At 37.2% G+C, this 27,629-nt stretch overlaps 3 protein-coding genes across 5 annotated transcripts; 2 read left to right on the forward strand and 1 right to left on the reverse strand.

The window, feature by feature from the left end:
* The first annotated feature begins 1,382 nt into the window (after window positions 1–1,382).
* LOC147858153 (uncharacterized) lies at window positions 1,383–4,376 on the forward strand. Its single transcript, XM_087327069.1, has 2 exons — window positions 1,383–3,336; window positions 3,525–4,376. Exons 1-2 carry the CDS (start codon window positions 1,660–1,662, stop codon window positions 3,903–3,905), a joined length of 2,058 nt encoding a protein of 685 aa, XP_087183195.1. The 5' UTR covers window positions 1,383–1,659; the 3' UTR covers window positions 3,906–4,376.
* Window positions 4,377–7,214: 2,838 nt separating this feature from the next.
* On the forward strand, window positions 7,215–17,134 carry LOC147858154 (uncharacterized). Of its 2 annotated transcripts, XM_087327338.1 has the most exons (9): window positions 7,215–7,741; window positions 10,448–10,602; window positions 11,398–11,580; window positions 14,394–14,465; window positions 14,557–14,736; window positions 14,841–14,975; window positions 15,399–15,485; window positions 15,561–16,307; window positions 16,587–17,134. In XM_087327338.1, exons 1-9 carry the CDS (start codon window positions 7,444–7,446, stop codon window positions 16,896–16,898), a joined length of 2,169 nt encoding a protein of 722 aa, XP_087183464.1. In that variant the 5' UTR covers window positions 7,215–7,443; the 3' UTR covers window positions 16,899–17,134. The 2 variants fall into 2 exon arrangements, with proteins under 2 accessions (XP_087183464.1, XP_087183465.1); XM_087327339.1 differs by lacking the exon at window positions 10,448–10,602 and having other exon boundaries at window positions 7,403–7,741.
* Window positions 17,135–18,162: 1,028 nt separating this feature from the next.
* Window positions 18,163–24,513, reverse strand: LOC147858155 (P-loop containing nucleoside triphosphate hydrolases superfamily protein). 2 transcript variants are annotated; one of them, XM_087327763.1, is made up of 9 exons: window positions 24,358–24,513; window positions 23,126–23,234; window positions 22,963–23,053; window positions 22,794–22,879; window positions 19,559–19,662; window positions 19,274–19,404; window positions 18,731–18,824; window positions 18,604–18,659; window positions 18,163–18,502 (listed from the first exon to the last, which is right to left on the reverse strand). In XM_087327763.1, exons 1-9 carry the CDS (start codon window positions 24,403–24,405, stop codon window positions 18,388–18,390), a joined length of 834 nt encoding a protein of 277 aa, XP_087183889.1. In that variant the 5' UTR covers window positions 24,406–24,513; the 3' UTR covers window positions 18,163–18,387. The 2 variants fall into 2 exon arrangements, with proteins under 2 accessions (XP_087183889.1, XP_087183890.1); XM_087327764.1 differs by having other exon boundaries at window positions 18,164–18,502; window positions 22,963–23,044.
* Between the last annotated feature and the right edge of the window lie 3,116 nt (window positions 24,514–27,629).

Below are 27,629 nucleotides of genomic sequence, written 5' to 3' on the forward strand. Positions count from 1 at the left end.
ATCAATAGATTGGTGGTGAACACTCTATGAATGGCACCAAGTCATATACCATACATATATGAACGAAGTATGCGTTTTTGTGGAGAGGGATTGATGCACTCATTTCGAAGAAAACCCTCGTGAAATGACTATGGTTTCATTGTCACGTATTTTTTGCTATTGAGCCCAAGCTAAGACAAAGTTAAAATGATTAATTTCAAGTACTAAAGAAAATACAAGCAAACTTGTTCGATTCTCTTAATGTGACAATTTATCTTTCACAAAGGAAGACATAGAAGGCAATATATAGGAATCTTTTATGAGGCAAGATGGGACGACCATGTTAGAAGCTCGGGTTCTAAAGAACACATGCACCTAGGATGCAACACAAAAAATAAGATGACTACACTGCCACGAGCTTAACAAATAGCACAAGGAATGGAAAGGAAAAGAACACATGAAGAACTTTGCTCAATTTGCTCAACATGACAGATTACAATTTATCGGTAACTAAAAGATAAGAAGGCCAAGAGGGAAAATATAAGAATGATGTACGAGACAAGATGGGGCAACCATGTTTCGAGCAAAGAAAAGAATAAACATAACTATACGCCTCACAAAAAAGCTCGACAAAGAGGAAAATGAAAGGAACATGACACTAGGCACATGGTTGGACGACGGGGTCAAAGACTCGGGTTCGAGAGCATGTATAGTGGCACAATTAATAAGAAACAAGACTACGGATTCCATGAGTTGCACCCCCCCCCTTCCCTGCCACAAGCAGAGCCCAACAAAAACACGAAATAAGAGTGATAATGGGACAACAGACATGGCGAATGAGTGAGTGAGCGAGGCATTGATCACACGAGCATGAAGCAAGGAAAGGAAACAACATAACTAGTTATAGGCACAAAATGTGATGAGAAGGTTTTATATAGAGTATAGATAGATATAGATAGCTTGGAGATAAAGATACATATATAGACAAAAATGAAGTTCAATGTAGTGAAGGGGTGTGTGTGTGTGTGTGTGTGTTTTTGTAGTAGTGGTAGTAGGAAGGAAGAAGAAGAAGTAGTAGTAGTAGTAGTGATAGTAGTGAAAGTAGAGAAGTAAACAGAGAGAACCCAATAACGGCAAGAAGTAGTAGCAGCTGCAGCAGAAAGAAAGAAGACAGTGATGCCCTGTCCACAGATCTAATTGACACCACACACACACACACACACACACACACACACACACACGGCGCTCAAGGGTGTTCCTTTTCTCCTGTGAGAAGACGGTATTCTTCTTTTCTCTGTTGCTCTTCAATGTATACCTAGCTAGCCCCTCATTTTCATTTCCTGTTTTTATTCTTGCAATTTGCTCTTTTATTTATTTATTTTAGGGTTTTGTCAAAAAAAGAAAAGGAATCGATAATAAAGAAAATCCCAAACACCATGGCCTCCTTCTGCGGGGGTATTGATTGATCTGTCGAGAAAAAATAGAACAGAAACATTTTCCCTTCTCTCTGTAGTTGATCATTGAACAAAAGAAAAATAGAGGGGAAAAGGGAAGGAGAAAGAAGAGGAAGAAGAAAGCTATGTTTTTTGAATAAAAGGATTTGGTCCTTTTGTGAAGTTAACAGGAGGAGGAAGAACTAATTAAAAAGAAGGGTCATTGTTCAAAAGTAAGAAGCCATTCATGGCTCAGCTAATCTCTATACAAGAAGCTAAGGAGAAATACAAGCATAGTCCTGCGCATTTTGCGATTGCTTGTGGTGACCATGAGTCACTAAAAACTATACTTTCACGCCTTCCAATTCTGCCCAAGGCAGGAGACGTGACAACTGAACAGGAATCTGTTGATGCTGAAGAGGCAGCTGATAGGGTCTCGTATGTCGTGGATCGCCGTGACGTACCTGGGCGTGAAACCCCCCTTCATTTAGCTGTCCGTCTTAATGACCCTGTATCTGTGCAAATGCTCATGGCCTCTGGCGCCGACTGGAGCCTCCAAAATGAGCATGGATGGAGTGCCCTCCAAGAAGCCGTTTGCTCTAAGCAAGAAAACATTGCTATTATTATCACTAGGTTCTATCAACCTTTTGCTTGGGCGAAATGGTGTCGCCGATTGCCGAGAATCACTGGGGCCATGCGTCGGATGCGGGATTTCTACATGGAAATCACATTCAATTTTGAGAGCTCGGTCATACCTTTCATTAGCCGAATTGCACCCTCAGATACATATAGGATATGGAAACGAGGATCGAATCTAAGGGCTGATATGACCCTCGCCGGATTTGATGGATTCAAGATCCAACGGTCAGATCAAAGCTTCTTGTTCCTTGGAGATGGGAGTGAAGATGGTAAGGTTCCACCCGGATCTCTTCTAGTGTTAACCCACAAAGATAAAGAGATTAGTAATGCACTTGAAGGGGCAGGTGCTCAACCTTCTGAAGCTGAGATCGCTCAAGAGGTGGCTACAATGTCGCAAACCAATATGTATCGGCCAGGAATTGATGTTACCGAGGCGGAATTGGTTCCTCAACTTTCGTGGAGAAGGCAGGAGAAAACTGAGATGGTGGGTCTGTGGAAAGCTAAGGTTTACGATATGCATCATGTACATGTCAGTGTGAGGTCTCGGAGAGTTCCTGGAGCCATGACAGATGAAGAGCTTTTTGCCTCTGAAGCCGAGGCTCAAGGAGAACAAGAAGATGATTATACAGAGTTTTTGACTGAAGAGGAGAAAAAGCAGTTAGAGAATGCTATGATGGAAGAAACAGGGGATGATGATGATGAAGATGATGCTGAAAGATGTAATGGTACTGACAACGAGGCATCAAACTCATCAAAGCATGAAAAGAATGATTCAGTGGTGGGCTCACAGAATTCCGTCCGAGATCAAAAGAAAACTCGATGGTTTGGATTCAGTAATAAACAGAAAGGCGATAAGAAACAACCTCCTGGTGCTAACTTGCAAAGCAGCGGGGAAGTTGTGAAATCAGAGTTGAATTTGGGCAAAGAAGATGCTTCAAAAAAAGGTTACAAGGAATCTCCTGAATCCAGCAGAGAGAATACAGATGATACATATGTAAATAATACTTCAGCAGATGAAATTCTGAAAAAAGGTAAAGGGAAAAATGGCGGAAGAGTTGAGGGTATCAAGGATAAGAAGAATCAAGTCTCTAGCAGCAACAATGGCAATCTCGAGAATGAATACAAGAAAGGTTTGAGGCCTATACTCTGGCTAACCCCCGATTTCCCTCTTAAGACTGAAGAGTTATTGCCACTTCTTGATATTTTGGCCAACAAAGTCAAAGCGGTTCGCCGTTTGAGGGAGTTGCTGACCACGAAGCTACCTTCAGGAACTTTTCCAGTGAAGGTATGAGTCATCAAATTATTAAAATTTGGGCAATGTAGGCTCTTTTCAAAATGATATGAATGGAGTTTCCAAATTGAGCCATACTCTGTTTTTTCAAAAGCACATTAGTGGAGCTACCAAAATTTGAGTCATGTAGTTTCTTTTCAAAATCAGACTCATATAAACTTCTTAGAGGAATCTTTTTTCAGGTGGCAATTCCCATTATACCTACGATACGTGTGGTGGTCACATTCAATAAATTCGAGGAACTAGCAAATTCAGAAGAGTTTGGCACACCACTATCAAGTCCTGCCCACTTCTCAGAGTCCAAAGGCAAGGAGAATAATGAGACATCTATTTCTTCATCAGGTTCATGGTTATCATGGATAAAGGGTAGTTCAAGAGATCAAACATCTTCAGTTCAAGAAGATTGCATCGAAGACATTGACCCTTTTGTCATTCCTACCGACTATTCATGGATTGACTCGAAAGAGAAGAAACGACGTTCAAAGGCCAAGAAGGCTAAGAACAAGAACCTCAAGAAACCCACACTGAAACCAAAAGAATTAGATGGAGAGGTTAAGGAATAAACATCTTACTTATTATTTGTTTGTTCCGTGGCTGTTTTCCTTGCTATGATGCATATAGCATAATGATGTCACATTTCGTTTTTCTCGGCTTTAAAATTGTGGCATGGAGAGATGACAATTCCAGGTTATCTTCGATTTTGTACCTAGGAAAACTCTCGAAGGTGGAAAGCAACTATTCTAGGAAATATATATTTCGGTAAGATGTTCTTACCAAGTTACAATCCTCACCCTGATGGGCAAAGAGGGGTCTTGAGTCTATTTACGCAGAAGCCCTTGGGCAAATGATGACTACCATTTGTTAATCTTATCATGTTCCATACAAACTCCTTTTTTTTTGGGTTTTTTGGTGTGGGTTCTAAAAACACCATGATGGAATGTTTGTTAGCAAGTTAGTAGGCTTGAGCAGAAAGCACATGAAAAGAATTTGTTGCACTCTGGAAACGGCAAAATGTATGGTTTTCTTTTTCTTTTTCTTTTCATGAATTGCAACTTGCTAGAAGGATTTCAGATTAGAGAAAGTGGTTATGTTTGTATCAGATGTGTGAAATACAGTTGCCAAAACAGCGTATGTATTCTTATCATATGGAAAAAACAAAGGGGAGAGTTAATATCCTTTAGTGATTAATTAAATTTGATTGTAATTTCAAAATGGAATAGCTTGATGTCTCCAGAAGTATATATAATTTTGCAGTGCTGAAGAATACTAGTCGATGCGAAAGAGTTGATGTGATGATTTTCTTGTGGGTGAAAGCTGTATCGTTGATTATTATGGAAAGGAGGTTTAGATCAGGTGTTCTAATATCATGGCATTGATGAATGGCGATCCTAGCTTTGATTCATCCTGATGCATATTTTGCTCCATATCTTAGTATATGTATCTCTCCTTCTGTATTTGATTGTTGCGTTGCCTTCTTTGTCTATTTGTTTTGCAAGTTTGAGACGTTTTTGTGAGCTGCATTTGAGGGTTCATCAACAAGTAAATATGCATGGACATTGTAGATAGAAGCGCCTTGAATAACTAATAACTAGTATAACAATTTGATTTGCAAGAAAGCACTTAGTTATTGTAGATGATTTGTAACCTTGTGACCATTGTCAAATCATAATCTCTCATAAGAAGCACTAATTTGGTTTTGAGGTTTTTGATTGCCTGCTCAATTTTGTTCAAAGTAGGACGTCTTTTGTCAACTTGAAAGAGGCATGAGAAAGAGGAATGTTGGCCAACCTCATTGACTCTAAGTTGGGAGAGCTTGATGCAAGATCACATGAGATTCAATAATGCCTTAACGATATTAACTATATAGATAATAAAATAGACAGATGTTAAACAATGGAAGTACACGAAACATTTTCATCACATGGCTTGGGTTCAAGAATACATAGATATGCATCTTTAGTTTCTTTGATAATACATACTCAAAATATTAGACCAAACCCATACCTTTACCATTTGACCACAATTCTACTTGTGAATTGCGCATCATTTCCCCTTTCCAAAACACTATTTTTTTTGTATCATGTGAGTAGTGACTTTAATTTGAGATCACTTGTTATCTAACATCTCTTTGGCTTGATAAAGAAATATGCAAGAAGGTGCTTTGTTCAACCTTTACCAAACATGACACATTTGTACTTATAAATTCGAACTTTGTGTCATGATACTCACATATAGCTAGTATGTATGTTTATAACAAAGGGGATGTACGTGATGAAGCTATGAAATTCTTTACGAAAATAGATGATGAGCAAGTCAATATGAATGCTCAGACATACATTCAAATATTATTAGCTCCACCAAATTATGATATGTGTCATGAAAGACATAAATAACAATCAACAATGGTTCGGTTCGGTTCGAGAGGGTCCAAACCGAACCGTTTAATTTTTTTGAAACCTGAACCAAACCGAACCAAACAGTGAAACCGTTAAAACGAACCGTTAAACATTTTTTCAAACCGTACCGTAAAAACCGCGGTTTCGTGGTTCGGTTTCGGTTTTCAACATAGGTCAAATTTTTTATTTTTAAAAATTTATAATATTTCATTATTTAGAATTTTTAGAATTTTAAAGATGTTCCTAAAATGTGAGAATAAGGTGTAAAAATGAAAAGATTGTTAAAAAATAAATTTTAAATTTTTTTAGAATTTTTTTAAAAATTAAAAAAATTAAAAAAATTAAAAAATAGAAACCATTAAACTGTTTAAACCGCGGTTTTTTTACTATTGAAACCAAATTGAACCGTTAAAAAAAAGATAAACCTGAACTGAACCGTTGCCGATTGTTAGACATGAAACCTAGGTGGTTAGTTCTTTGAACACCTTGAAAATTGGAACCCTATTTTTATTTATTGAACTAGAATGACGCCACAAAGCTTTGACATGATACAAGTAAGGAAACTTATCCAATATGCAAGAAATAAAACATTCCTCATAGGCACAATAGACATCACACTCTAGTATCTAGCCGTATTTGAATTCAAAGCTCCCAAGCACAAGCACAATTGGATTTGATTTTCTATATCAAATTTAGAAAATATATCTAAAGTTAACAAAGACGAAACCTTGAGGCCAAGGATTTTGAATTTTCAACCATTTTAAGTGGCTTGTGATTCTACACAACGTGAGGTTTATCAAAATTATTGAGATTTTCTCAAACACGAGCTTTGTTTTGGAGAAATTGATATAATTAATTTTGCATGCAAAAGTTTTCCAATACACTCGTTAGCTTTGAGCGCATTCTAAAGCATTTTTAACAAGAATACATCATTTGTACACGATAAAGCATGACCATTGATTCCGAATGGTAACCTCTTCAATCCTTTCTTATTGGATAAACTTGTTTATCAGAATTCTCAAATTTGAACGCATGCTCTAAGGTTGTCGTCCATGATGGCCCAATTCCTCTAACTTGGGTAATCCGAGTATCCCTCGATCAATGACAAGGTTACGCAAAATTGATTCGACTTGGTAATTGAAATTTGAGGTGTCACTCGGTTGATGATTAATTCAAGGAGGATCCTCAACCTTGGTAATTGAAATGTACGTTGGTTCAATGACATGTGTAAAAAGAGGAGTATGTTGAGTAAGGGCGGGTATTGGGAGGATCAATAGACATGTTGATTGGAATGTTCCTCGATCCACAACAAGTTGGGTCGGAAAGATCCAATGGCGTGGTTATAGGAATGTCCCTCGAAACAACATTTTAGTGTGTGAGCTGGAAAATGGAGCTCGGTAGTCCCACTGGTTCTTGATCAATAGATCGATAGGAAGTGATAGGAAGAGCTCCACACACATTTGAGAGAGAGAGAGAGAGAGGTCCCAAATTCCCAATATCGTTCAATCAGGTGTTCTTCCACACGTAATCAAATTTCCAATAACATGGGATGATTTTGCTATGCTCCATACCCAAACCCTTTTTAGAGACCCAAGGTTTGAGAACGAGACAGAGACAGAGAGACAGAGTGATCATGGATGTGGGCGGTTTTCTTCATGGAATGCTTGTGTAGTGAAAGAGCTTCTTCTTCTTTTTGTTTTGAGTAATGGAAGTTCTTTCCCAATGGCAAGCTTTCCAATTCGAGTTGATCTTTTCCAAGAGAAGAGGTGGATTTGAGAAGAAGAGGAGGAAGGGCCCACTTGCTCTGTTCTGCCAAACTAATCTTCATCACAGTTATGAGGTGGGATACAGTCACACTACCAATCGAGAAAGCTATGGTGGTAGGGGAGATTGGGATACCTATTGTTCTTCATCACTCTACCGCATCAATGATTGGGGCTACCCATACTTCACTATTGATCATCAAGGCCATGCTGTTGTCCGACCCACAGGCTCTCCAGATGGTAATATCTGTTTATCTATCTATACACATAGAGAGAGAGAGAGAGAGAGAGAGAGAGAGAGAGAGAGAGAGAGAGAGAGAGAGAGAGAGAGAGAGAGAGAGAGAGAGAGAGAGAGAGAGAGAGATATTAACGTCTTCTAAAATAAAAATAGAACTTAACCTAAAGGAGTTATAGTATTGTACAAAATGTGTTATGGTGTAACATATTCAATAAAGGACGTGACTTTGTACTAGACCTAATTTCATTTCCATCCAAGCCTCTCGAAAAGAAGTGGGAGGTCAAAGGGTTTCGGTGTGGGTGTGACCCGTGGTCCCGACGTAGAAGGTACCCCAACCATGGCTTCTAGGTGGTGTAGAGAGAGAGAGAGAGAGAGAGAGAGAGAGAGAGAGAGAGAGAGAGAGAGAGAGAGAGTATTATTGCCATTCAGGTCAAGTATGATCTAATGGAACCAAAAGTAAAAACTTTCTATGCATTGTGTGTGGAATTGAGTAGTGACTATCAATGCTCAACAATTCTATTAATCAACCTTGCAATTGAGAGTACACGTTGTTGTGAGAGAAATATATCTAGAGATTAACTGAATTGACAATGTGTGGAAAGATAACTTGAGTGTGGTTGAAGTTGGAGCATTATATCAAAGTGTGACTTTAGACTGATGAACATGATCAACACAAAATATGAATAGGTGACGAATCTCGTTGCTTATGCCCCAACCTGCTGTGTCACATTGAAGAGAATGTCAACTAAGTCATATGGAAACAATGGTGTGTCTGGATAGTAGAACTAAGGGATGTATGTGGTTTTCATGTTAGGAGAAGGAAATGGTTTTGTGGTTTGGGGCAACAAATGCAATGTAAGGTGTTTCAATGTTGCAAAAATGCCTCATTCATGGAGGAATCTACTGATGCATCATGAAACAAGTGTAATGCATCCCACTTTCCAAATTATTTCTTCATTACATCTAATCAGAACTCAATATTGCACTTGTATGCATCTTTTGAATTTTTTACTTTCATCCCATACATGTCTAGGAAGTCGATGTAAGGGCTTCTTTTTAACTTAACCATGTACTTAACGATCCTTTCCATGCCTGTGATCTCAATGGGAAGTGATTTGGTCTAAATAAGTAAGAGTGTATAATGTTTATATCTTGACTTGTGAAGCTTCATGAGAAAGTGCTATTGGACATTTTCAAACTCTTCCCAATTGGACTTCGGGATGCTACACTTAAATCCTGTAGAGAAGCACAAGTGTCACCCAAATAAGAACCCAAGATTTGGTTTCTTCTCCATTGTACATGTGTTGAAATGCACAGTAAGGCCCTTGTCAAGCCAAAATGTCTACATGAGACAGAATATAATCTATGGGACAAGGCTGAGCCATGGTAAGGTGAACTTGCGCTCTCTTAATTTGATGACTTTTGATGATATGGTGTAAAACATAGAGTCAACTAGAAAAAGAAATAAATAAATAAAGAAAGGTATATTAACGTCTTTTAAGAGGTCAAAATGGCCTATAAAAGACCAAACAAGAGATTTCATCTTAAGTGTTGTCTCGTCTTTGAGAACAACAGATCAAAATAAATAAATGTTACTAAGTCAAAAAAGAAAAGTAAATAAAATAAAAGGAGACTAGAATCTTGTTATCGGTACATGTAAGATTCTCAACTCAGGTATATTGTAATTTTTGTCTTTGAAAGATCTCTAGCATAGGTTGATCCAAAATGGAGAGGTCTCCGAAGCGAGGGAAGCACCTGCGATGGTGGGATATAATAGCCTTTATCTGTTGATGACAAGGGTGGCAAAATTGTGGTCCATATGGCCGGGGTTACGTGCACGACAAATTGCCATTGCGTGATCTATTGTAACCCCTTTGTTATTGACTTGTAGCATGAGTAGGAGTGATGGGGCTAAAGAAAGTTGTGATTGTTCTTTGTTTATGAGCTTGTGTTGTTTTACCGTTGTTCTTCAATAACTATCGTCTTTGGACATCAAATTTGACCTATGAGACCAAAAATATAATGTTCATGCAATACATGTGAAAGTGAGTAGCGACTCTTGATGTTCAAGAATTTTACTAATAAATATCACAATTGAGAGTGCACATTGTGATTGTGAGAGAAATTTGTGCAAGGGGGTTGGCCTACAAGAATTGGGTTGCGAAAAGGTCTTGTTCACATAGCAGTATGGTGTTAGGGTGTTGGATCAAGTAGCAACAAAATCATCTTTAAGATGGTAAGAATACAATGTTCTAAGAGGGGAGATAAAAGCTCAGTAATGAATGGCCACTTCTACTAGTGCATCAGAGGATTGACCTTCAACCTACAACCCACCAAACATCAACAAGGCACTAGTGTATACAAACATGGTCAAGTTGTCATGCACTAGCGCTTGACTGCGTCTTGTCTTCTTGAGAGTCTGTCGATGCAACTTTATCACCTATAGCAAACTCTTGAATGGCATGCTTCCATGAATTTGGCTACTTTCAAGTTTTTTTTGTACCGTTTCTTTTAGACATGGAGCTTGTTCTTATGCAAACATGCTCTAATTAATTTAAGCATGCATTTATACTTCTGCCCTTTACATGATGCTATTCTATAATTGTTGTGTTTGTGTGATCGCCTGTTTAACAATTTTGGATGTTTCAGGAAGGACAAACTGATCGCTACAGAGTTTCTTATGAGTGTAATTGTGACTTGAATTGTAGGATCAGATGAATTAGATTTAGTTGAAATTGTGGAGGACCTGAAGAGCAGAAATATCAGTCTTCCTGTGGTAATAAGATTTTCGGATATTCTTCAGCATCGACTTTATGAGTTGCAGGACTGTTTTTCTCTAGCCCGAGAAAAGTTTGGTTATAAAGTAAGTTTTTTTTTTGAAATTTAAGCTACTTCAAGAATTTTCCATACTTGCATCTAGGACATCTATCGATTGATCAGACTTGGAGGATAGGACAAAAATGTTCTCTTATTTCAAATTTTAACTGCCCAATGACGAGAAGTCATAATAATGTCCAGAATTGCCATAATGATAGTTCATTATTCTAATTACACTACAGAATGCAATTATTTAATTGATGCAAGGAGACCTGCCGCACCATGATTTGGATATGTACTACAGAGCATTCAGGAAGTCATTATGCAAAACATATGCCAAATCTTGGAAGATATTCAGGGCCCGTCTTTCTTATCTGTGGATAATTTGCACTCATAACCTTTAGGGTGTGGAAAGATAAACACAGGCATGCAAGACCGCAGTCCTAACTGGTCTCTCCCATGGGAGTGAGCCTACTACTACAGACTCAGTGAATATCCAATCTGGAGGTTTGTAGTCCCAGAGTATATAGTCATGTACACCAAAGAAGGAACCTCTAGCCGATAGAGGTACAAAGGCCTTTCTTTTGCAAACCATTCTATTAGAGAGGTCAACAGACTAGACTTGCTGATTCCTGGAGAAGATTGAGGCATACCATCATTCCTAGTGTGCTATACTCTGGAGTGTATAAAACGCCAATGATGGACAAGGCCTTCAAAATATGCTTTGTAATGATTCTCTTTTACTAGTTACAACTTTATGGATATGTATTTATTCATAGAAGTCATTCATATGCTTATTTTAGGAGCGAATATTTTTCTGAACTTTTTGGTGTTCTTGCAGAACATTTTCCAGGGTGTATTCCCTATAAAATGCAACTATGATTGCTACTTGCTGGATAACATTGTGGATTTTGGACATAAGTTCTCATTCGGTTTAGAAGTGGGATCAAAACCCGAGCTTTTGATTGCTATTGCGAAGCTCATACGGAATAGTGATGCGTTGCTTGTGTGTAATGGATACAAGGTATGTCTTTGTTATTTTTTGTGTTTTTCTCCCCTTTGGAAAATAAATATTCTGTCATTCAATATCTCTGCAGAGAAATAGTCCGGCTTATGTATGTGGTTTAAAAAGACACAGCAGTTAATATTTGTGAAGTGGGTAGTTTTCCTCTATGTATAAGAGTGTATGCCACCTGATTTTGATGTTTCGACTTTATGTTGTGCCATGCAATGATGCACGTATGCCCTCTCTGATACAGCCTTTTAGCACTTCAAAGACACCATTGCCTTCTCACCTCTCTCAGAGATCTTTTGTCTAAGGTGCTGTACAACTTTCCCAAGCAGCCTCCCTGTCCCCACTTAGTGGTTCACACCCACACGAATCCCGTTTTACTCAAAAAAAGGCGAGAATGCCATTGATCGGTTAAAATTTGGGAAAGACCTAAGATCATGATATATTGGCATTGTGTTGATATCACTGTTTAAATCTGGTTCTCTGGATGGACTACAAGACGTCTAAATGCATTAAAGTCATTTTACATAGGCAAATATTTGTATAATAGATCAATATAACTGTCTTCTTGGAGTAAAAGAAGGATGCTCACTGTCACCCACTATCTTCAATCTTTAAATAGATGAGATATCTAATTCCATAGAGAGTTTCGGCATGTCAAGAACATGCTTAGTAGGGGAGCCATACCAATATTACTATATGCAGAGGACATTATGTTGATATCTGTCTGTCCAGAGTGACGTCGAAAACATCTAAATGTTTTAAAATCATTTTGTATAGACAATGATTTGTCAGTAAACCTTGATAAAACCGAAGTAATAATATTTAACACCACTCAAGCATGGGTAACAAGATTCAAACTTGAATTCTTCTTGAGAGAGGAAAAGGTGGCATACACAAGATTCTAAACATTTCTAGGAGTAATATTCATAGGGCCTTGGTTCCCCCCTTCAGGAGGCTGCTTGCTCTCAACTTCCTTGTGGATAATCATTGCTGGTATGCTGAAAAAACAAGAATGGTTCTAGTCACATGGCATGAATATAAATGCACTATTCATTATAGTATAAACTGGATCGTCCACACTTGAGCATGTCTAAAGTGAAAAAGAATAGAGTGATCCAAGGTGATATCATTAAACTGGATAATGAAAGAACATAGATCAGCTCCACAACATTAGTTGATAGGAAGATGGCTTATTATAAGGCACTGTTTTGCCTCATGTAGGATGGACTTATCATCAAGCCCAGATCTGAAGATGTTTCCCTTGCTTTGGAGATCTCTCCATCTTGGATCAGCCAATGTTGCAGATCTTTTGAAGGCAAAAGTTTCAGCCTCAGTTCAAAATCTTAAGCGCTTAGCTAACTAGATTCTTTTGTATCCTATGCTTAATTATAATTATTTTGGTTTGTTGGTCTCAAAGGTTAGACAACCTTTTAAGATGTAATCTCTTTGTTTGGGCTCTTTGGCCATTTTGACCTCTTAAAAGACATTAATATATCTTTTTCCATTCTAGTTGAATGACCTTTTTAGGTATCTTCTTTCTCTCTCTCCCGCTTTCTCTAGATTTAGCTAAATCTCAACTAGAGGTGCATAGGTCATTCCGGGCAAGAAAATAAACGAGCATGTAACACACACAAGCATGGGTAAACTGATCAGAACCAGAATTGTTATTGGGAGAGGAAAAGGTTGCGTACACATGATCCATACATAGGACCCAAGATTCTTCTCATGGAAGGCTGCTTGTGCTCAACTTTCTCATGGATCGGCAGCCCATGGTGACTTTGAAAGACACTGTGCTTGTATCTAGTTTCAAGAACCACAAAGAATATTGTCGTTTAATACATTTGTAACATCTACGCTTCTCTATAGTGTAGAAGTTTGGGAATACGACCTCATAGGGCACAATGTTGGAGAGGTTTGGAGAAACCTTTAGTCTTGATGACTGTCCTCATCACAAGGAGAAAAGAATGAATGTGCAACTTTCTCGTGGATATGCAGACCTTGATGTGCTTGAAAGGCAATGTGCATGTATATAGTTCCAGGAACTACAAACAATATTGTGGTTTAATACATCATAATTCTGGCACTTCTCTATGGGGTAAAAACTTGGGGGCTAATTCCTGAATGATCATAAAATTATAGAGATTTGGAGAGGATAGAATATGTAGACCAACCATGTGTGAGATTGATCCTGCTGGAAGCCAAGAGACATAGAAGTTGTCGAAGGACTATAATAGAGTCACAAAACCTCATCAACATTGACCATGGAAATCTTTTTAAAGCTTCAATGCTCCTTGGGCTACAAGTCAACCAAGGGCTACACAAGTAGGGTCTCGACTACAACATTTGAAATGGGTTACAATAGATCAGGCAATAGCAATTTGTCATGCATTTAGGCTCGTCCATTTGGACTTCAACCTGTCATGCTTGTTATCAACAAATCTAGGCCATCCCTCGTTTCCAAGACCTCTCTATCTTAGATCAACCCATGTCAGAGAACTTTTGAAGGTTGAAGTTGTAATCCATCTAAACTTCAAACATTTAATTGCTTAGCTAATGAAAATATTTGGTAATTTAGTTATATTTGTTCTGATTTGTTCTACAAGATGAGAGAAACCTTGAATTGAATTGGTCAGTCTCACAGGCTATTTTGACCTCTTAAAATATGTTAATATACATTTCTTTCTTCTTTATTGACATGATCTCTATTTCTTCCCTTTTTTTCTTTCTTAAATTTCTGTCACAGGGATTTAGCTGAATATTGTGATCCAAAGTTCAATTATGACATTCTTATTCACAGATTTATGTACATTCTTCTTTTCCAGGACATTGTATATATTGAGACTGTCTTATTTGCAAGGAAGCTTAAGATTAATGCGATAGTCGTTCTTGAACAGGTGATATACATGGTCTTCAAACTTAAGTTTCTTGTCGTTTGAGTTTGCTTGATCGTTGATATGTCAGGTGATTGGTTGTTATTTGGATTAGATCAAGGAACTAGATTTGGTGATCAAAGCTAGTCAAATCCTGAGTGTAAGGCCAGTAATTGGTGTCAGGGCTAGATTAAGCACTCATCACACTGGCCATTGGGGTTCAACATCAGGTGATAATGGGAAATTTGGACTTACAATTAGTGATATTATCAAAGTAGTTCATCAATTGAAACAGGTAGGACATCAAATTTTAGAAAGTTACTTTCTGGATGATCTTATGTAAAGTTCATTTATCTCAGCAAACAATATTTTTAGATTGTTTGGTTTCCCAACTTATAGGAGGGCATGCTGGACTGTCTTCAGCTTCTTCATTTTCATATTGGCTCTCAAGTATCATGCATATCTACAATTAAGGAAGCAATGCGTGAAGCAAGTCACATTTACTGTGAATTAGCATTGATGGGCGCTGCTATGGTGAGTTTTAAGTTATCTTTCCTTCCCAGGTAACTAAAGTTTTGAAAACTAATTAAATTCTGTAATTTTGGTTCACTCTTATATGCCTGCAACAAAATATATAAGTGTGATATACTTCCCTGAGCTTCTCTGAATGTGTTGCAAGGAATAAAACATATTGCTTCCTAATAATTCAAGAAAATGTAGTAGTGGGAAATGCTTACCTAAACTCTTTATAATGTGTTGCAAGGAATAAAACATATTGCTTCCTAATAATTCAAGAAAATGTAGTAGTGGGAAATGCTTACCTAAACTCTTTATAATGTGTTGCATGAAATAAAGAAATAACCTACCGACCTAAAGATGTTTATGTAAACCAAATACATGTATGTTTTCTCCATGTATCAACATAAATTGTATTTTGGTTCATGGCTTCCATTCCAGGGATATATTGATGTAGGTGGTGGACTTGGTATAGATTATAATGGTACAAAGAGTGCATCTCCTGCATCGACAAATTACAGTATGCAGGTAATTATGGGCCGACATGAAAATCTTTATTTTTCAGTAACTTCTGACACTGCTTGCATGTTTTATTGATCGCAGAATTATGCCAATGATGTTGTTGCAGCAATTGTGGATGCATGTATTTTAAAAGGTGTACCTCATCCAATCATTGTATCAGAGAGTGGCAGAGCTTTAGCATCCCATCAGTCTGTTCTTGTGTTTGATGTCCTTGGTGCCACCCTACGCTCAGGGAAAACATCATTAGTAAAACTAAAGGATTTAGAGAAGGATAGGAGCTCTAATGGAGCCTCAACAAATGGAACTCATGATCCTGGAACTTATCTTATCTCGACATTCCGTGAAGTATATGATGGTTTGGATGAGAGAAACTTACAAGAGGCATATAATGATTCAAAACAATTCAAAATGGAGGCTGCCAGGCTGTTTAAGCTCGGTTGCCTAAGCCTTGAACAACGTGCACAAGCAGATGCAATCTATGATGCAATATGCCATCGAGTTCTCTTATCGTTTGAACAAATGCAACTTCCAGATGAAATGACTAACTTGAAGAGATCCTTTTCTGCTGTATACCACATCAATTTGTCTATTTTTCGTAGTGTCCCTGATGCGTGGGCCATTGGGCAAATTTTCCCCATTATGCCATTGCACAGGCTCAATGAAAGGCCAAAACTACAGGCTGTGTTAGCTGATCTGACATGTGATAGTGATGGGAAAATAGACTACTTCATTGGTAGTAAGGAAACGGCTGAGACTGTGCTCCCTGTTCATGAGCTGCACCCTGGTGAGCCATACTATATGGGCCTCTTCTTGGCTGGTGTTTACCAGGTCAGCAATCTTAGTTGTATTATGCATAAACAATGTTTGTGGTATAATAAAAAAGAGACGAAAACACCAAAATGCTCGTTTTTTGAAAATTTATCCCGAGGTTTCAAAAGTTTCCAGAATACCCTTATGCAGTATAAATTTTCTACTACAGATGGATATTTTGGTAAATTTTGAAAACTTACAGCCAATCTGATAAACACCCAACAATGAAGAAGAAAATATGTATTTGTAAAACGATGATTATATTTTTGTTTTCTAATTTGTTTTGAGAACATGCAGGAGGTTATGGGGAGTGCACACAATCTATTTGGTGCCACTAATGTTGTTTACATTAAAGCGAAGCCTGATATTGTTGATGGGGATGCTCGTGGGAAAACGAAAAGGTATGTTGTTGAACATGTGAAATGGGGAGACTCAATGAGAGAGATTTTGGAGACAGCGCATGGCCGTGGTGGGGCTGACAGTCTTTTGAATGAGTTCCGAGAGAACGTGGATTATTGTATTTCTTCTGGCAATTTGACCCAGATTGCAGCACAGGCACTAGTAGTAAATTATGAATCCTGTCTCAACTCATATACATATCTAACATGAGAGGTTTTTTCTTATGATTTACGCTTGAGCTTTGGAATGGAAGAAATTATTTCTGCTTCATAGGATTGTATATACTAAATGTATACATTCAAGTTCAGTTGTTCCTGGTTACTCCACACTCTCAGATTGATGTGGAAGAAAATCAAGTTGGCCTTACATGGTTTTTCCCTTTCAAATTTTCACTTCGTATATTTTCATTTTCTTCGGAAATTATTATTGATGAGTCTATTTTCTCTCCTTTGATTGTAAACAATTGGGATTTTCCTCCAAAGTTGTCTTATCAGATGAGAATTTTGTGCATTACCTTAGAAATTTGAGGCACATTGTAGACATATTAATGCAGTTCATTAAAAGTGTATCCAATGGAGACCAATTGTCAATCTATTTGAAGGTGAGTTGAATTTCTATTCTTATAGATTTTCTATTGACACAATGTATTTAAACTAGAAGGATTAATTGCCAAAATCAAGAAATCAGTGGATGAGGTAATGGTGTACTTTTTATGAGGTATACTCAAGAAATAAATTCGCTTAATTTAAAAGTACATTTCCATCATTTTTTATTGAATGGAGACTGTTGCTTGAGCTATTTGAAGTCGAGTCAATTTGTTAATTCTTAATGAGATTTACAGGAAACTAATACTCCTACAGATCTTCTCAGGCAATGTATTTAAGAAGGGATTGATCATCAAATTCCAGAAAGCTGTGGATGACTTTACAGATAATGGAGTGGTACTGACTGACCCCAACTTTAGAAAGGTGCAAAAGCACTACCTTTGTAGATATAACATCCTTGGGCCCTACCTTAATACTACGTGAATATGTGGTGTATAGTAACTTATTTCTTTGTGGTAGCCTCAAAGAACCAATAACAGTGGCTATCCGCTAGTAGTATAATAAGTGAATCTAATCACTTCACATACCTATAGTTGCTCCATTCATATATAGATAATTTGACTTTGATGTGTTAGTAATTCACCTGATGGACATGTCTATGATCTTTTGACGAATACACAATTATGGGCATTGGTAACTAGATTTTGTTAATAAGGTATGCAATGCACTTACAATTGAATACACAGAAAACAAATAATTATTTGCGCAAATGGAACTGTACTCTCCTGTACCATTGACAATAAATACATAAAGTAATGCAATTTGGAGGAACAGAAAGCTATATCAGACTATTACAAAAATGGTTCCAAATGCTTAAATGTTTCAGTGAGAAGAGTTGGTTACAAGTGAAATTTAATTTGGCCTCGATAATTCATTTAAGCTTGTGAAAGTGAACATTCCCTGAAGTCAAAAGAAGACATGAGTTTGAGCAAGTGTGGCTCTTATAGACATGGTTAAATTGGAAGTAGGATGATGCTTCCAATGTTAGTAATAGATATTCACCCCATAGTCTACGAATTCAATGTTTGCTCAACAAAAAGATTGCTCAAATTGATTTACATCAAGTAGATACAAATATCTAAGTCATAAGCTAGCTAAAAGCTATTATCTTCCGGTCCAGTGAAATCAGGATCAAATTCTTTGACCTTCACCTCAGCATCTTCTCCAAATTGAATTGCATTGTCAATGTGTGAGAGCAAGTAATGAATGCTGCCAAGAACAACAAAAATAAAAAATCACGAAAAATATATGAACAGGATAACAGAAGTTTAAAAACTGGTCTCAAAGATTTCAATTGAGAATATATTAACCTCTTTTCCTTTCGGATGTCAAGTGGGATGAAGTTGACCATACTATAGTCATCAACCTGTAATAATGTAAAATGAGCATCATATGTAGAAAAATCTGATTTCAACATATTAAGTACAGAGTCAGTACAAGCTCTGCTAAGGCGTGGTTCAACTTCGAGAAACGTGGAGCCATTTGCTCATTAAGATCAGCAAGCAGAAGCCTTGTATCTGGATCTAAGAACCTAAAGAACACCATAAAAACCCATATCAGCATGAGTATCCATGTGGATCAATCATTAGAATTTTGCCAAATAGGAGAACCAAAGTACATCCAAACTTACAATCGGTAACACAATAACAAAGAACTGCATGAATGTGCTGCAGCTTATAGTACATACTATGAAGACATGGCGGGAAATGAAATACTTCATGACTTTCTATTATTTTGACAAGTGTATACGGTAAATCCATAATGAAGGTCATACCAACACAAGGCAAAGGTCATTTCTACAAATGATTAGAGGGATTTACTACTTCAAGTTGAAGAGATAATTGCATGAAACTAATGCATGGTCTTAGAACTTACATGCATTAGCTCTAGAAAATCCTCCACTACTATGTATATTGGAAAACTTTGGCTTGTCGTTACTTGGCACAATGTACTAGTATTACTTGCTAGTTCAACACTTACTTGCTAATGCCTTTCTTGTCTTCCATCAGATCCATTTTTGTCAATACATTTATGTGTGGCAATTCAAACTGTATCATTGCTGAGAGAGATGCTAAGCACCCACTTATATATTTCGCCATATCTGAAACAAACTGCCATCAAATGAAACACGTCTTAGCACAGAAATGTGTTTAACTTGCAATGAAAAAATATAACATGAGAAAGAGAGATGTCATAATGTAAGGTTATGTACAATATATAAAGGACACACTTGTACAATCAGAAAAGCAAAAAAAAATTGTTTACCTGACAATCAAGCAGATATACAGCACAGACATTGAAGTCCCACCGCTTTAACTGATCAACAAAAGTCTTTAAAACTGGAATATGAGAATATAGTTCTATCTGTCCTGCATATATTTAAAAGAGCTAGATCAGCCCGCACAAATTTTCACTGTTGAAAGAAACCATACAAAGAAAGAAATTAACGCCTTTTAAGAGACCGAAGTGGCCTAAGAGACTGCACAAGAGATTGCATCTTAAAATGTTGGCTCGTATTTTAGAACAAATGAGAAAATGTATAATGAAATATTATGTACTGAAGAGTCTCATTAGCTAGGCATTTAAGATTTTGAACTTAGATAAACTGGAACTTTGGAAAAGACTGAAACTTTACCCTTTGAAAACACATGGTGTGTCAAATTCAGTGAATGGTAATATTGGGGCAGAACAAGTCTGTCTGCTCTCACCCACAATTTTTGCGGCTATGTAGACAGATTAGGGGGGAGCAGGAGCCAGCCTCACAGGAGTTCCAATACAAATCTTATCAATATGTGGATGACACTGTACTCATTCCAGGTTTACATACGGGACTACAAGCCCACCTGGCGGACACTGAAGACATTTCACATGGACAGAGATCTTGAACGTCGAGAAAATAAGGTTATGGTGTTTAATGTGACACAAGCATGGGTTACTGGATTGGAGCAGGAATTCAGATCTGGTGGAGATCTCATAAAAAATATAAAATCAGATGTATAGGGCACGCGATTCTCCATGAGAGAGACAGCAGGGGCAAGGTTGGTGTCTTGCTTTGCAGCCTGGGGATTCTGAGAAAAACAATATGCTTACATAGTTTTTCTGGAACCAATGGTTGGGATGAATACACCACTAATGTCCTAGTCATAGCATCAGATGGGTTTGCCACTCGCCCACCTATATGAATACCCAACTCCCACAATAGCATAATTAAGTAGATCTGTATGTCATAAAATCAACTGCATACAGAGACATGAAGATATGAAGGGCTGGAACCAAATGGGCCTCACCAGCTGTGTTCTCTGAAGATTGAGATAGTGGAGCACCATAATTTTGTTATTGTATATTCTATGAGATAACAGGAAGATACTACTACTCTATAGGGGAGACTTTGGGTCCATGTAGAAAAGCATGGGCTTAAATAGAGATGCAGAGAACTCTTCTTGCTCGAACTTAGATGTTACCCAGAGAAACTCTGGAGAAGCAGTGGAATACACCTTTCCAGATCAGATGAGACAAACCAACCCAGCCAGACAGAGAACCATCACTACTTCGTAGTCATAAGTAGGGATGCCACGCAACGCTCTGAGAAAATGAAGACTGATCGGGGTAGGTTCGCAGAGAGGAAACTGTGTCTGGTATAGGGAATGCCTTACCTGAGAAAGTAAGAAAACTGTGCTGTCAGTACCTCTATAATAAGAATGCCCAATGTGAATGTACGAAACACAGAGAGAAGGATCGATGTAATAGTCACTCTTCTTGAGGAGGAGATGCCCACTGATGCTTGCACATAATGAGCGCCTGATTCAGAGGAACTATGAAAGTATGCACACATGCTCTCCATCAGAATGCACAATTGAACGCAGCCTAGAGGTATTACTCTCAGAAAATAACCATGAACCCAGGATACCCATCCACAACCTCACCATCTCAAAAAGATAAAAGCCAACATTGCCTATCATGAGTGTGGTTGTTGTAGGCCATGCCATTGCGTCCTCTTAATTTAGAAGATCGAAGATCCAATGAGGGACGTTCTGAGGAGACGGCTCTTTTTTCCCATACTTTTTCTACAACTATTTTCTTCTCATTCTTTTTAAATTTCCCTTAAGACTCATTGTTACTTGACAACTTTCCTCTTTTCTGCTATGCTTTTTTCACAACTATTTCTTCTTCTCATTCTTTTTAAATCTCATGCAAGGCTCATTGTTACTTGACAAACCTCCTCTTTTCTCACCCCTAATTCTTTTTTCTAATTTCATCTTTTTTCTCATTTTAAGTTGCAACTTGAATGTTCGCTCAGAACTCTTTCATGCTATTGCATCTGATAATCCATTGAATGACAATGCCTATAAATTCAAAGACTTTGAGGTATTCTGGTAGGATTTTCTAAATCTGTTTTCTAAATTGTAGCATTTGCTGCTGTTTTTCTGCCTTATTGAATCTTAATGTTTGTGATATTTTATGCATGAAATTTAGCAACTGGATATTTTTTACCATATTTATCGTATCGTATAATATAAGTCTTAAAATACTACATTGTATTGTCACAGACCATAGATGTAGTGTAAATACACTATTGATGCACCTTAGCACCAATTGTGCATAACAAGAAAAATTAGAAGAGGTGACAGAATTGTTTTTTCAACAACCCTCATATGGGCACTTAATGAAGGCAATCTATGCCTGATAGAGCTTGAAAACTAGCTATTAATGGACCCCTCTTGTATAAGTTAGAACTCTACAGAGAGAAGATTAATCAGATTAGACGTCTTAGACACAGAAACCATAATCACTATATTCCCTTTCATATGCAATAATTCTCCCTAATATTGTACCTGCACTACCAAAAAACTTTGACCCATGAGTAGCTTTCTGCTACTTAGGGCAATTATAGACTCCCAGGGAAGTCTTAACTCCTTTCCTGTCATGTACAGCCACATATTTTTCCACTATCCGTTTTGCAAATAACTTTCTATGATCATTCACCCAGTAAAAGTGAGAAATTGAACAGTCTGGCACTATGTTTTGCAGATATGTTATTTCTCATAATATGTAAATTAGGTGATTTTGGTGGCATTAGTCTCCCCTTCTAGCATATATGTATGTCTACATTCTGTATATACTTCAGCTTCTACATGCTCCTAAAGGACCACACAAGTAGGTTGAATACATCAACCAATATCACTACTGTGGGACTACATTATACCTCATGACCTAATCTCATCACACATACATTATCGCGCACCATCAATATCCCGAAAAGTCATTCAACCTTAATATTGGGAATAACACCCATGACAAACTATGTGCAAGGATGGAGTTACAGATCATACTAAAATCTATTGTATCAATGAAGGCTTCATGGGCCCAGCATCTATCCTAACTGCAAACTAAATTAAAGAACAGAATACCAACTTATGAAAGATTTAAGATACGCTACCAAATTTCATATATAAAATCATTCAGGAAACAACACATCATCTCTTTAATCTGGAACGCTTACCAGGACAATCAAACACCAGATAATCATCATCAATATAGTCCTCCAATTGTTCAGCCAACCATTCATCTAGGTTCTCTTCTAAATACCTAACAAATAGTTAAGGGAATATGCTGAAATAGAATATCTATATTCAGAGAATACCTAATCACAAATCTCTGGAAAAGGATACTCCATACAGTATATCAATCCACCATTAGGTCCAAGCTGCAACTCTTCCATTACATCCTCAAGGGATATCAACTCTCGAATATCTAAAACTTCTATATCTTTAGGATCAAACGGAACAAACAGTAAAAACATGTCCAATAAATGTTTTTAAGAAAATTTATTACCCACAGAAACAGGATAGCTGAAATGTTCTGCGGCTGGATCCAAATTCACAATATGCACAACACGCCCTATACTTGCACAATGTTGGTGGAGGTTAGCACAATATGTTGACTGCCAAGAAGAAGAAGAAGTTTCACAAATCAAACTCCAAACATATAAGCATATAATAAGCTAAATGAATAGATGAATGAAAATTGTTGTTGGGACAAGAGGTTGCAACTTTACTTCACAAAAACAAACAAATCAATGTGTTAATTGATGCTATTGTGCATTTTCCTATAATGGCAAGTATGAAAATTCACCCACAGTGGACAGTGGATGCGCCATATATAAGCATGCTCTTCCTCACCTTAATCCCCTCCGTCTCCAAACAACTTCACATAAACGTGAATTTCCCTACGATTTATGGCATATAAAAGCATGTGGTGCTATCCAAAGTCTGTTGTATAAGAAATGAAAAAACTAAATGCAATATTATATATAAGTGTTTTTGCAACAAAAATGCATACTTCAGTAATATCTTGAGACACATTGGCATATTTTGGTCATCTTATCTAAAATGTAAAAATATATAATCCCAAGTGATCACTATGAAATGTGATCTCCAAAAAGTGATCTCTATAAGATGCATATAAATATTACATTATATGGAATATATATGTAATTGGAAATAAGCAAGGCATATAATAAGTATATATATGTAGTTTTTCCAACAAAATATAACAGTGTCTTGAGTCTCTGAAGAGCTTCGCAAAAAGCTCACCAAAAGACACATACTGGTATCAGAAAATAAAATACCGCAATAAAAAAAAACCTGTTTGCAATAAGTTTCCCTGAAGAGATGCAAATTTACTACCGTGGAAAATATAATTAAAACAACAAGATAAATAATTGTTTATTAACAGAGAAATAAAGAAAGAAAACCAAACGAAGCTTTGATTTTCCACTGGCCTGGATGGAAAATAATGCAACAAAAATAAAAAAGAATTAATCAAATAAATAAACAGAGCAAGAACAGGGAAAGGAATTTTTAAGAAAAAATTCCAGTGCATGGGGATCGAATGTAAACAGAGTGGGAAATTAAAATAAGTACACAGAATTAAATTTACATATTCACACACAAAATAAGTAGCGATACAATCACAGACTTAAATTTACATGGTCACACACAAAAAAGAAAAAGAAAAGGAAGGACACAAAACAGATAAATGAAATAGAGCTAAGGAAACCTTACTTTTCCACTGCCAGCAGGTCCGATAACGAGTTGAGCGTAGCGGGGCATGGTATGGTTTCTCTTTTCTTCTTCCTTCCTTCTTCTTCTTCTGCTGCTTCGTCTTCTTAACGAGCTCTGTTTTCCATTTCTTACTTGTCTTCGTTTGGTGTGTGTGTGTGTGTGTGTCTCTCTCTCTCTCCAGTGGTAGCATGTTATACTCACAACAAGCACTATGTCTTGGGTTCGAAACCTTCTCACCTCTCTATTACTTCATACATATCTCTTAATTCATTACATGTGTTACATGATTACATCCATATGTGTAACTCGACGAGATGTAGAAGCAATAAAGAAAATAAGGGAACGTGAACTACAACGCCTAGAAGCCATGGCTAGGGCACTCTATGCATCGGGACCATGGGTCACACCCACACCAAAAACTTTTGACCTCCCACTTCTTTTTGAGAGACTTGGGTGGAAATGAGATTAGGCTTAGTGCAAAGTTTTGTATACTACCAGAACTTTCTTAGCTTAAGCTATTTTCTTTTATTTTAGTTTTGATGATTGGATAAACACTCATTTTTGTTGTAACCCAATTGTCTCATGGGCCAAATTTGGCCTTAGAAGACGTTAATCTCTCTCTCTCTCTCTCTCTCTCTCTCTCTCTCTCTCTCTCTCTCTCTCTCTCTATGGACTTTGTGTTCCACTGCAGCATCACATCGATAAACGTGTCGACGATGTCGCTCCAAATGAGCCTCCATTCTCCCGCACACATATGTGTCAGACAACAGCAGCTCGTGAGCTTCACGACATGCTCTTTGGCTGCATCTGCAAAGTGTATAGTTCAATGCATCTTTCGAAGAATATAAATATGCTTGATGCTATGACGGAGCGATATGCCCAAGGACTTTAGATGCCTCCTAGTCTACCCCGAAATGATCGTGAAAGTCGCGAAATAGTAGATGTATGATCATAATGTCCTCCTAGTGGACTGTGGTGAACATAAAGGTGGATGGCTTGTCAATTTTGCATCATTGTTTCACACGAGTTGTTGTTGTTGTTGATGGATATAGTCATTGCTTGTAGTCATCAAGTGATTCCTTTGGATTAGAAGATTATTGGTCACCTTCAACTAACCCTACATGTTCATGACCCATAGGAGGAACACCACGGGTAGGGAATCCGCTCAAGATATTTCACATAAATTGTAGCACACATACTACTTTATTGGTATTAATTTAATGGTTATTAATTGGATTAATTATCTTCGACTAATTAAAATAATTGCCTCCTATTTGAGCTATGTTGATTTGATATTGATTACATTTTATTCCATGATGCTTAAATTGATTGAATGTTCATTATCACTTGTATTGATGATGATGTCGACGATAACGTATTTGTCTATGTGAGATCATTTATATGCTGCTATACATGCTTTAGTTTAAACATGAAGTCATCATTGAGTGATGACCTTGTCATTTTAAATAGTCACTGTTGGGTGATTCATAGCATGACACTTGTGGTAGCTTATTAACGTGCCAATATCAATTGTTTTTCATGTTGAATGTCTTGCAAAGGAAATGCAAAACGTGACCAATTGAAATTATAGAATTAAAATTGGAAAGCTACCTTGGTTAAGCACGATGTAGGACCCAAATACGGATCATGTAGAGATCGCTATAGGATGACTATTTACTTTTGAGAGGCAAGTTGCACATCATCATGGGTGGTGAGAGCCCTTTGTATCAATTTCTATAACAAGCATGACCATATAATATCCCGTGGTAAGTTATACCGTAGTATTAGATACACACGAGGATAACTTACCATGTGATATTATATGGTCATGCCCATAACAAAGCATGAAGAAGGTAGAGATAAATTGTGTTTGTTGTTATCATACTATGATGGAATGTTTGACATCTCTCCAATTGAATCGAGCATTTGATTTATGTGTTAGTTTAAGCACTTGGTCGCTTGAATGGAAGCATCCTAAGATGAATCTAAGTGTGTGTGTGATCACAAAATTAACGAGGTTCCCAACCAAGCTAGGAAGAACTTGATTTTGACGGAATGTGTGTAACCTCCCTTCCCCCTCATAGGGATTAGCTCACATGATTATTGACACACGATTGTCCAATGGAGTGGGCTATTGGTGTCGGAGACCTCCGTTATAAGTGAGGAGATCACTTTTCACTATGGGTGCTAGATCCCTTACCTTATACCAATGCTTCAATATCTCATTGGGAATATTGCAATTTCGTTCAATTGCAACTCATCACAAATGAGGTGGCATCCTTAGACCTTACACCTTGTGTTTTGATGTTTGCTCTTGAGGGATATTAAAAGTTTGTATAATTGTAACTTGTTAGTATAGTTATCGTTAGACCACCTAGACGTCATGGTTCAATGTTTGTGAGGCATATTGTGGGTTCATATATGCGGGAGTTCCAACTTGGACATTGGAGTATGTTTTTGGGATGTGTTACTCATCACCACTTTTTAAATAAATTTAATGCTAGTGATATTTGAAGGGATTGAGTTTTTCTACAAATGTCTTGAACTCTTAATTATTTGTATAGATGTCAATTATGTATAGATATGCAAGGATCATTGAAAAAACATTGGAAGTCCATGTTGTGGATTGAGTGCAATTCAAATGGGAGTTTGGGTTGGGGTGGCATGTCAAGACCATTTGAAAGTAAGTATCTACCCTAGTCTCCACCAAGAAAACGAAAAGGGAGGCTAGTTGTTTTAATCGCAGGGCATATAGTATGAGATCAAACGGAAATATTAGTAAATAGGAAACATTGGTACTTAGCAATGAAATGTTATTGTTATGACAATTATGGTGTTTGTGTTGCATGTGATTGCCTTGCATGGTATGCTTACTCTAGTACAAAAAGTCCTCAACTTCACTAATTGGTGCTCCTTCTCTATATCATTTATATACTTGCACATAAGCAAGAATGATGTAGATTAGATCAAATATTCCAGTTGTTGAGCTTCATGTTTGATTAAAATTCATCGTCTAGTATCCTCATGGTTGTGATAAGTTCAATACAACAAAATCACTAAGGGACAGTAATGCACGAGTAGTACAACATCAATGGCACGCAAGAATGTCAATTGTATTAACAAATAACGTCTCAAACTTTCGTGGGAGTTTCTAAAATAAAAAGTAATTAAGAATAAAATGTATCAACCATATAGACACAATCCATGAAGATTAAGTTATATCCTAAGATAAAATAATGTCATATGTAATTAAGGTAGGTATATGATTGGTC

Source organism: Azolla caroliniana, unplaced genomic scaffold, assembly GCF_043228905.1.
Source record: "Azolla caroliniana isolate FFs.n. ecotype wild unplaced genomic scaffold, voAzoCaro1.0.p SCAF_11, whole genome shotgun sequence".
NCBI classification, from domain to species: domain Eukaryota; kingdom Viridiplantae; phylum Streptophyta; class Polypodiopsida; order Salviniales; family Salviniaceae; genus Azolla; species Azolla caroliniana.

Coding starts and splice junctions, on each gene's coding strand:
- LOC147858153 (XM_087327069.1), top strand. CDS start 1,660: ATGGCTCAGCTAATCTCTATACAAGAAGCTAAGGAGAAATACAAGCAT. Junction 3,337..3,524: donor CAGGAACTTTTCCAGTGAAG/GTATGAGTCATC, acceptor ATCTTTTTTCAG/GTGGCAATTCCCATTATACC.
- LOC147858154 (XM_087327338.1), top strand. CDS start 7,444: ATGGAAGTTCTTTCCCAATGGCAAGCTTTCCAATTCGAGTTGATCTTT. Junction 14,976..15,398: donor CATTGATGGGCGCTGCTATG/GTGAGTTTTAAG, acceptor CTTCCATTCCAG/GGATATATTGATGTAGGTGG. Junction 15,486..15,560: donor CGACAAATTACAGTATGCAG/GTAATTATGGGC, acceptor TATTGATCGCAG/AATTATGCCAATGATGTTGT.
- LOC147858155 (XM_087327763.1), bottom strand. CDS start 24,405: ATGCCCCGCTACGCTCAACTCGTTATCGGACCTGCTGGCAGTGGAAAA. Junction 23,235..24,357: donor GACCTGCTGGCAGTGGAAAA/GTAAGGTTTCCT, acceptor TCTTCTTGGCAG/TCAACATATTGTGCTAACCT. Junction 19,663..22,793: donor TCTGGTGTTTGATTGTCCTG/GTAAGCGTTCCA, acceptor AAATATATGCAG/GACAGATAGAACTATATTCT.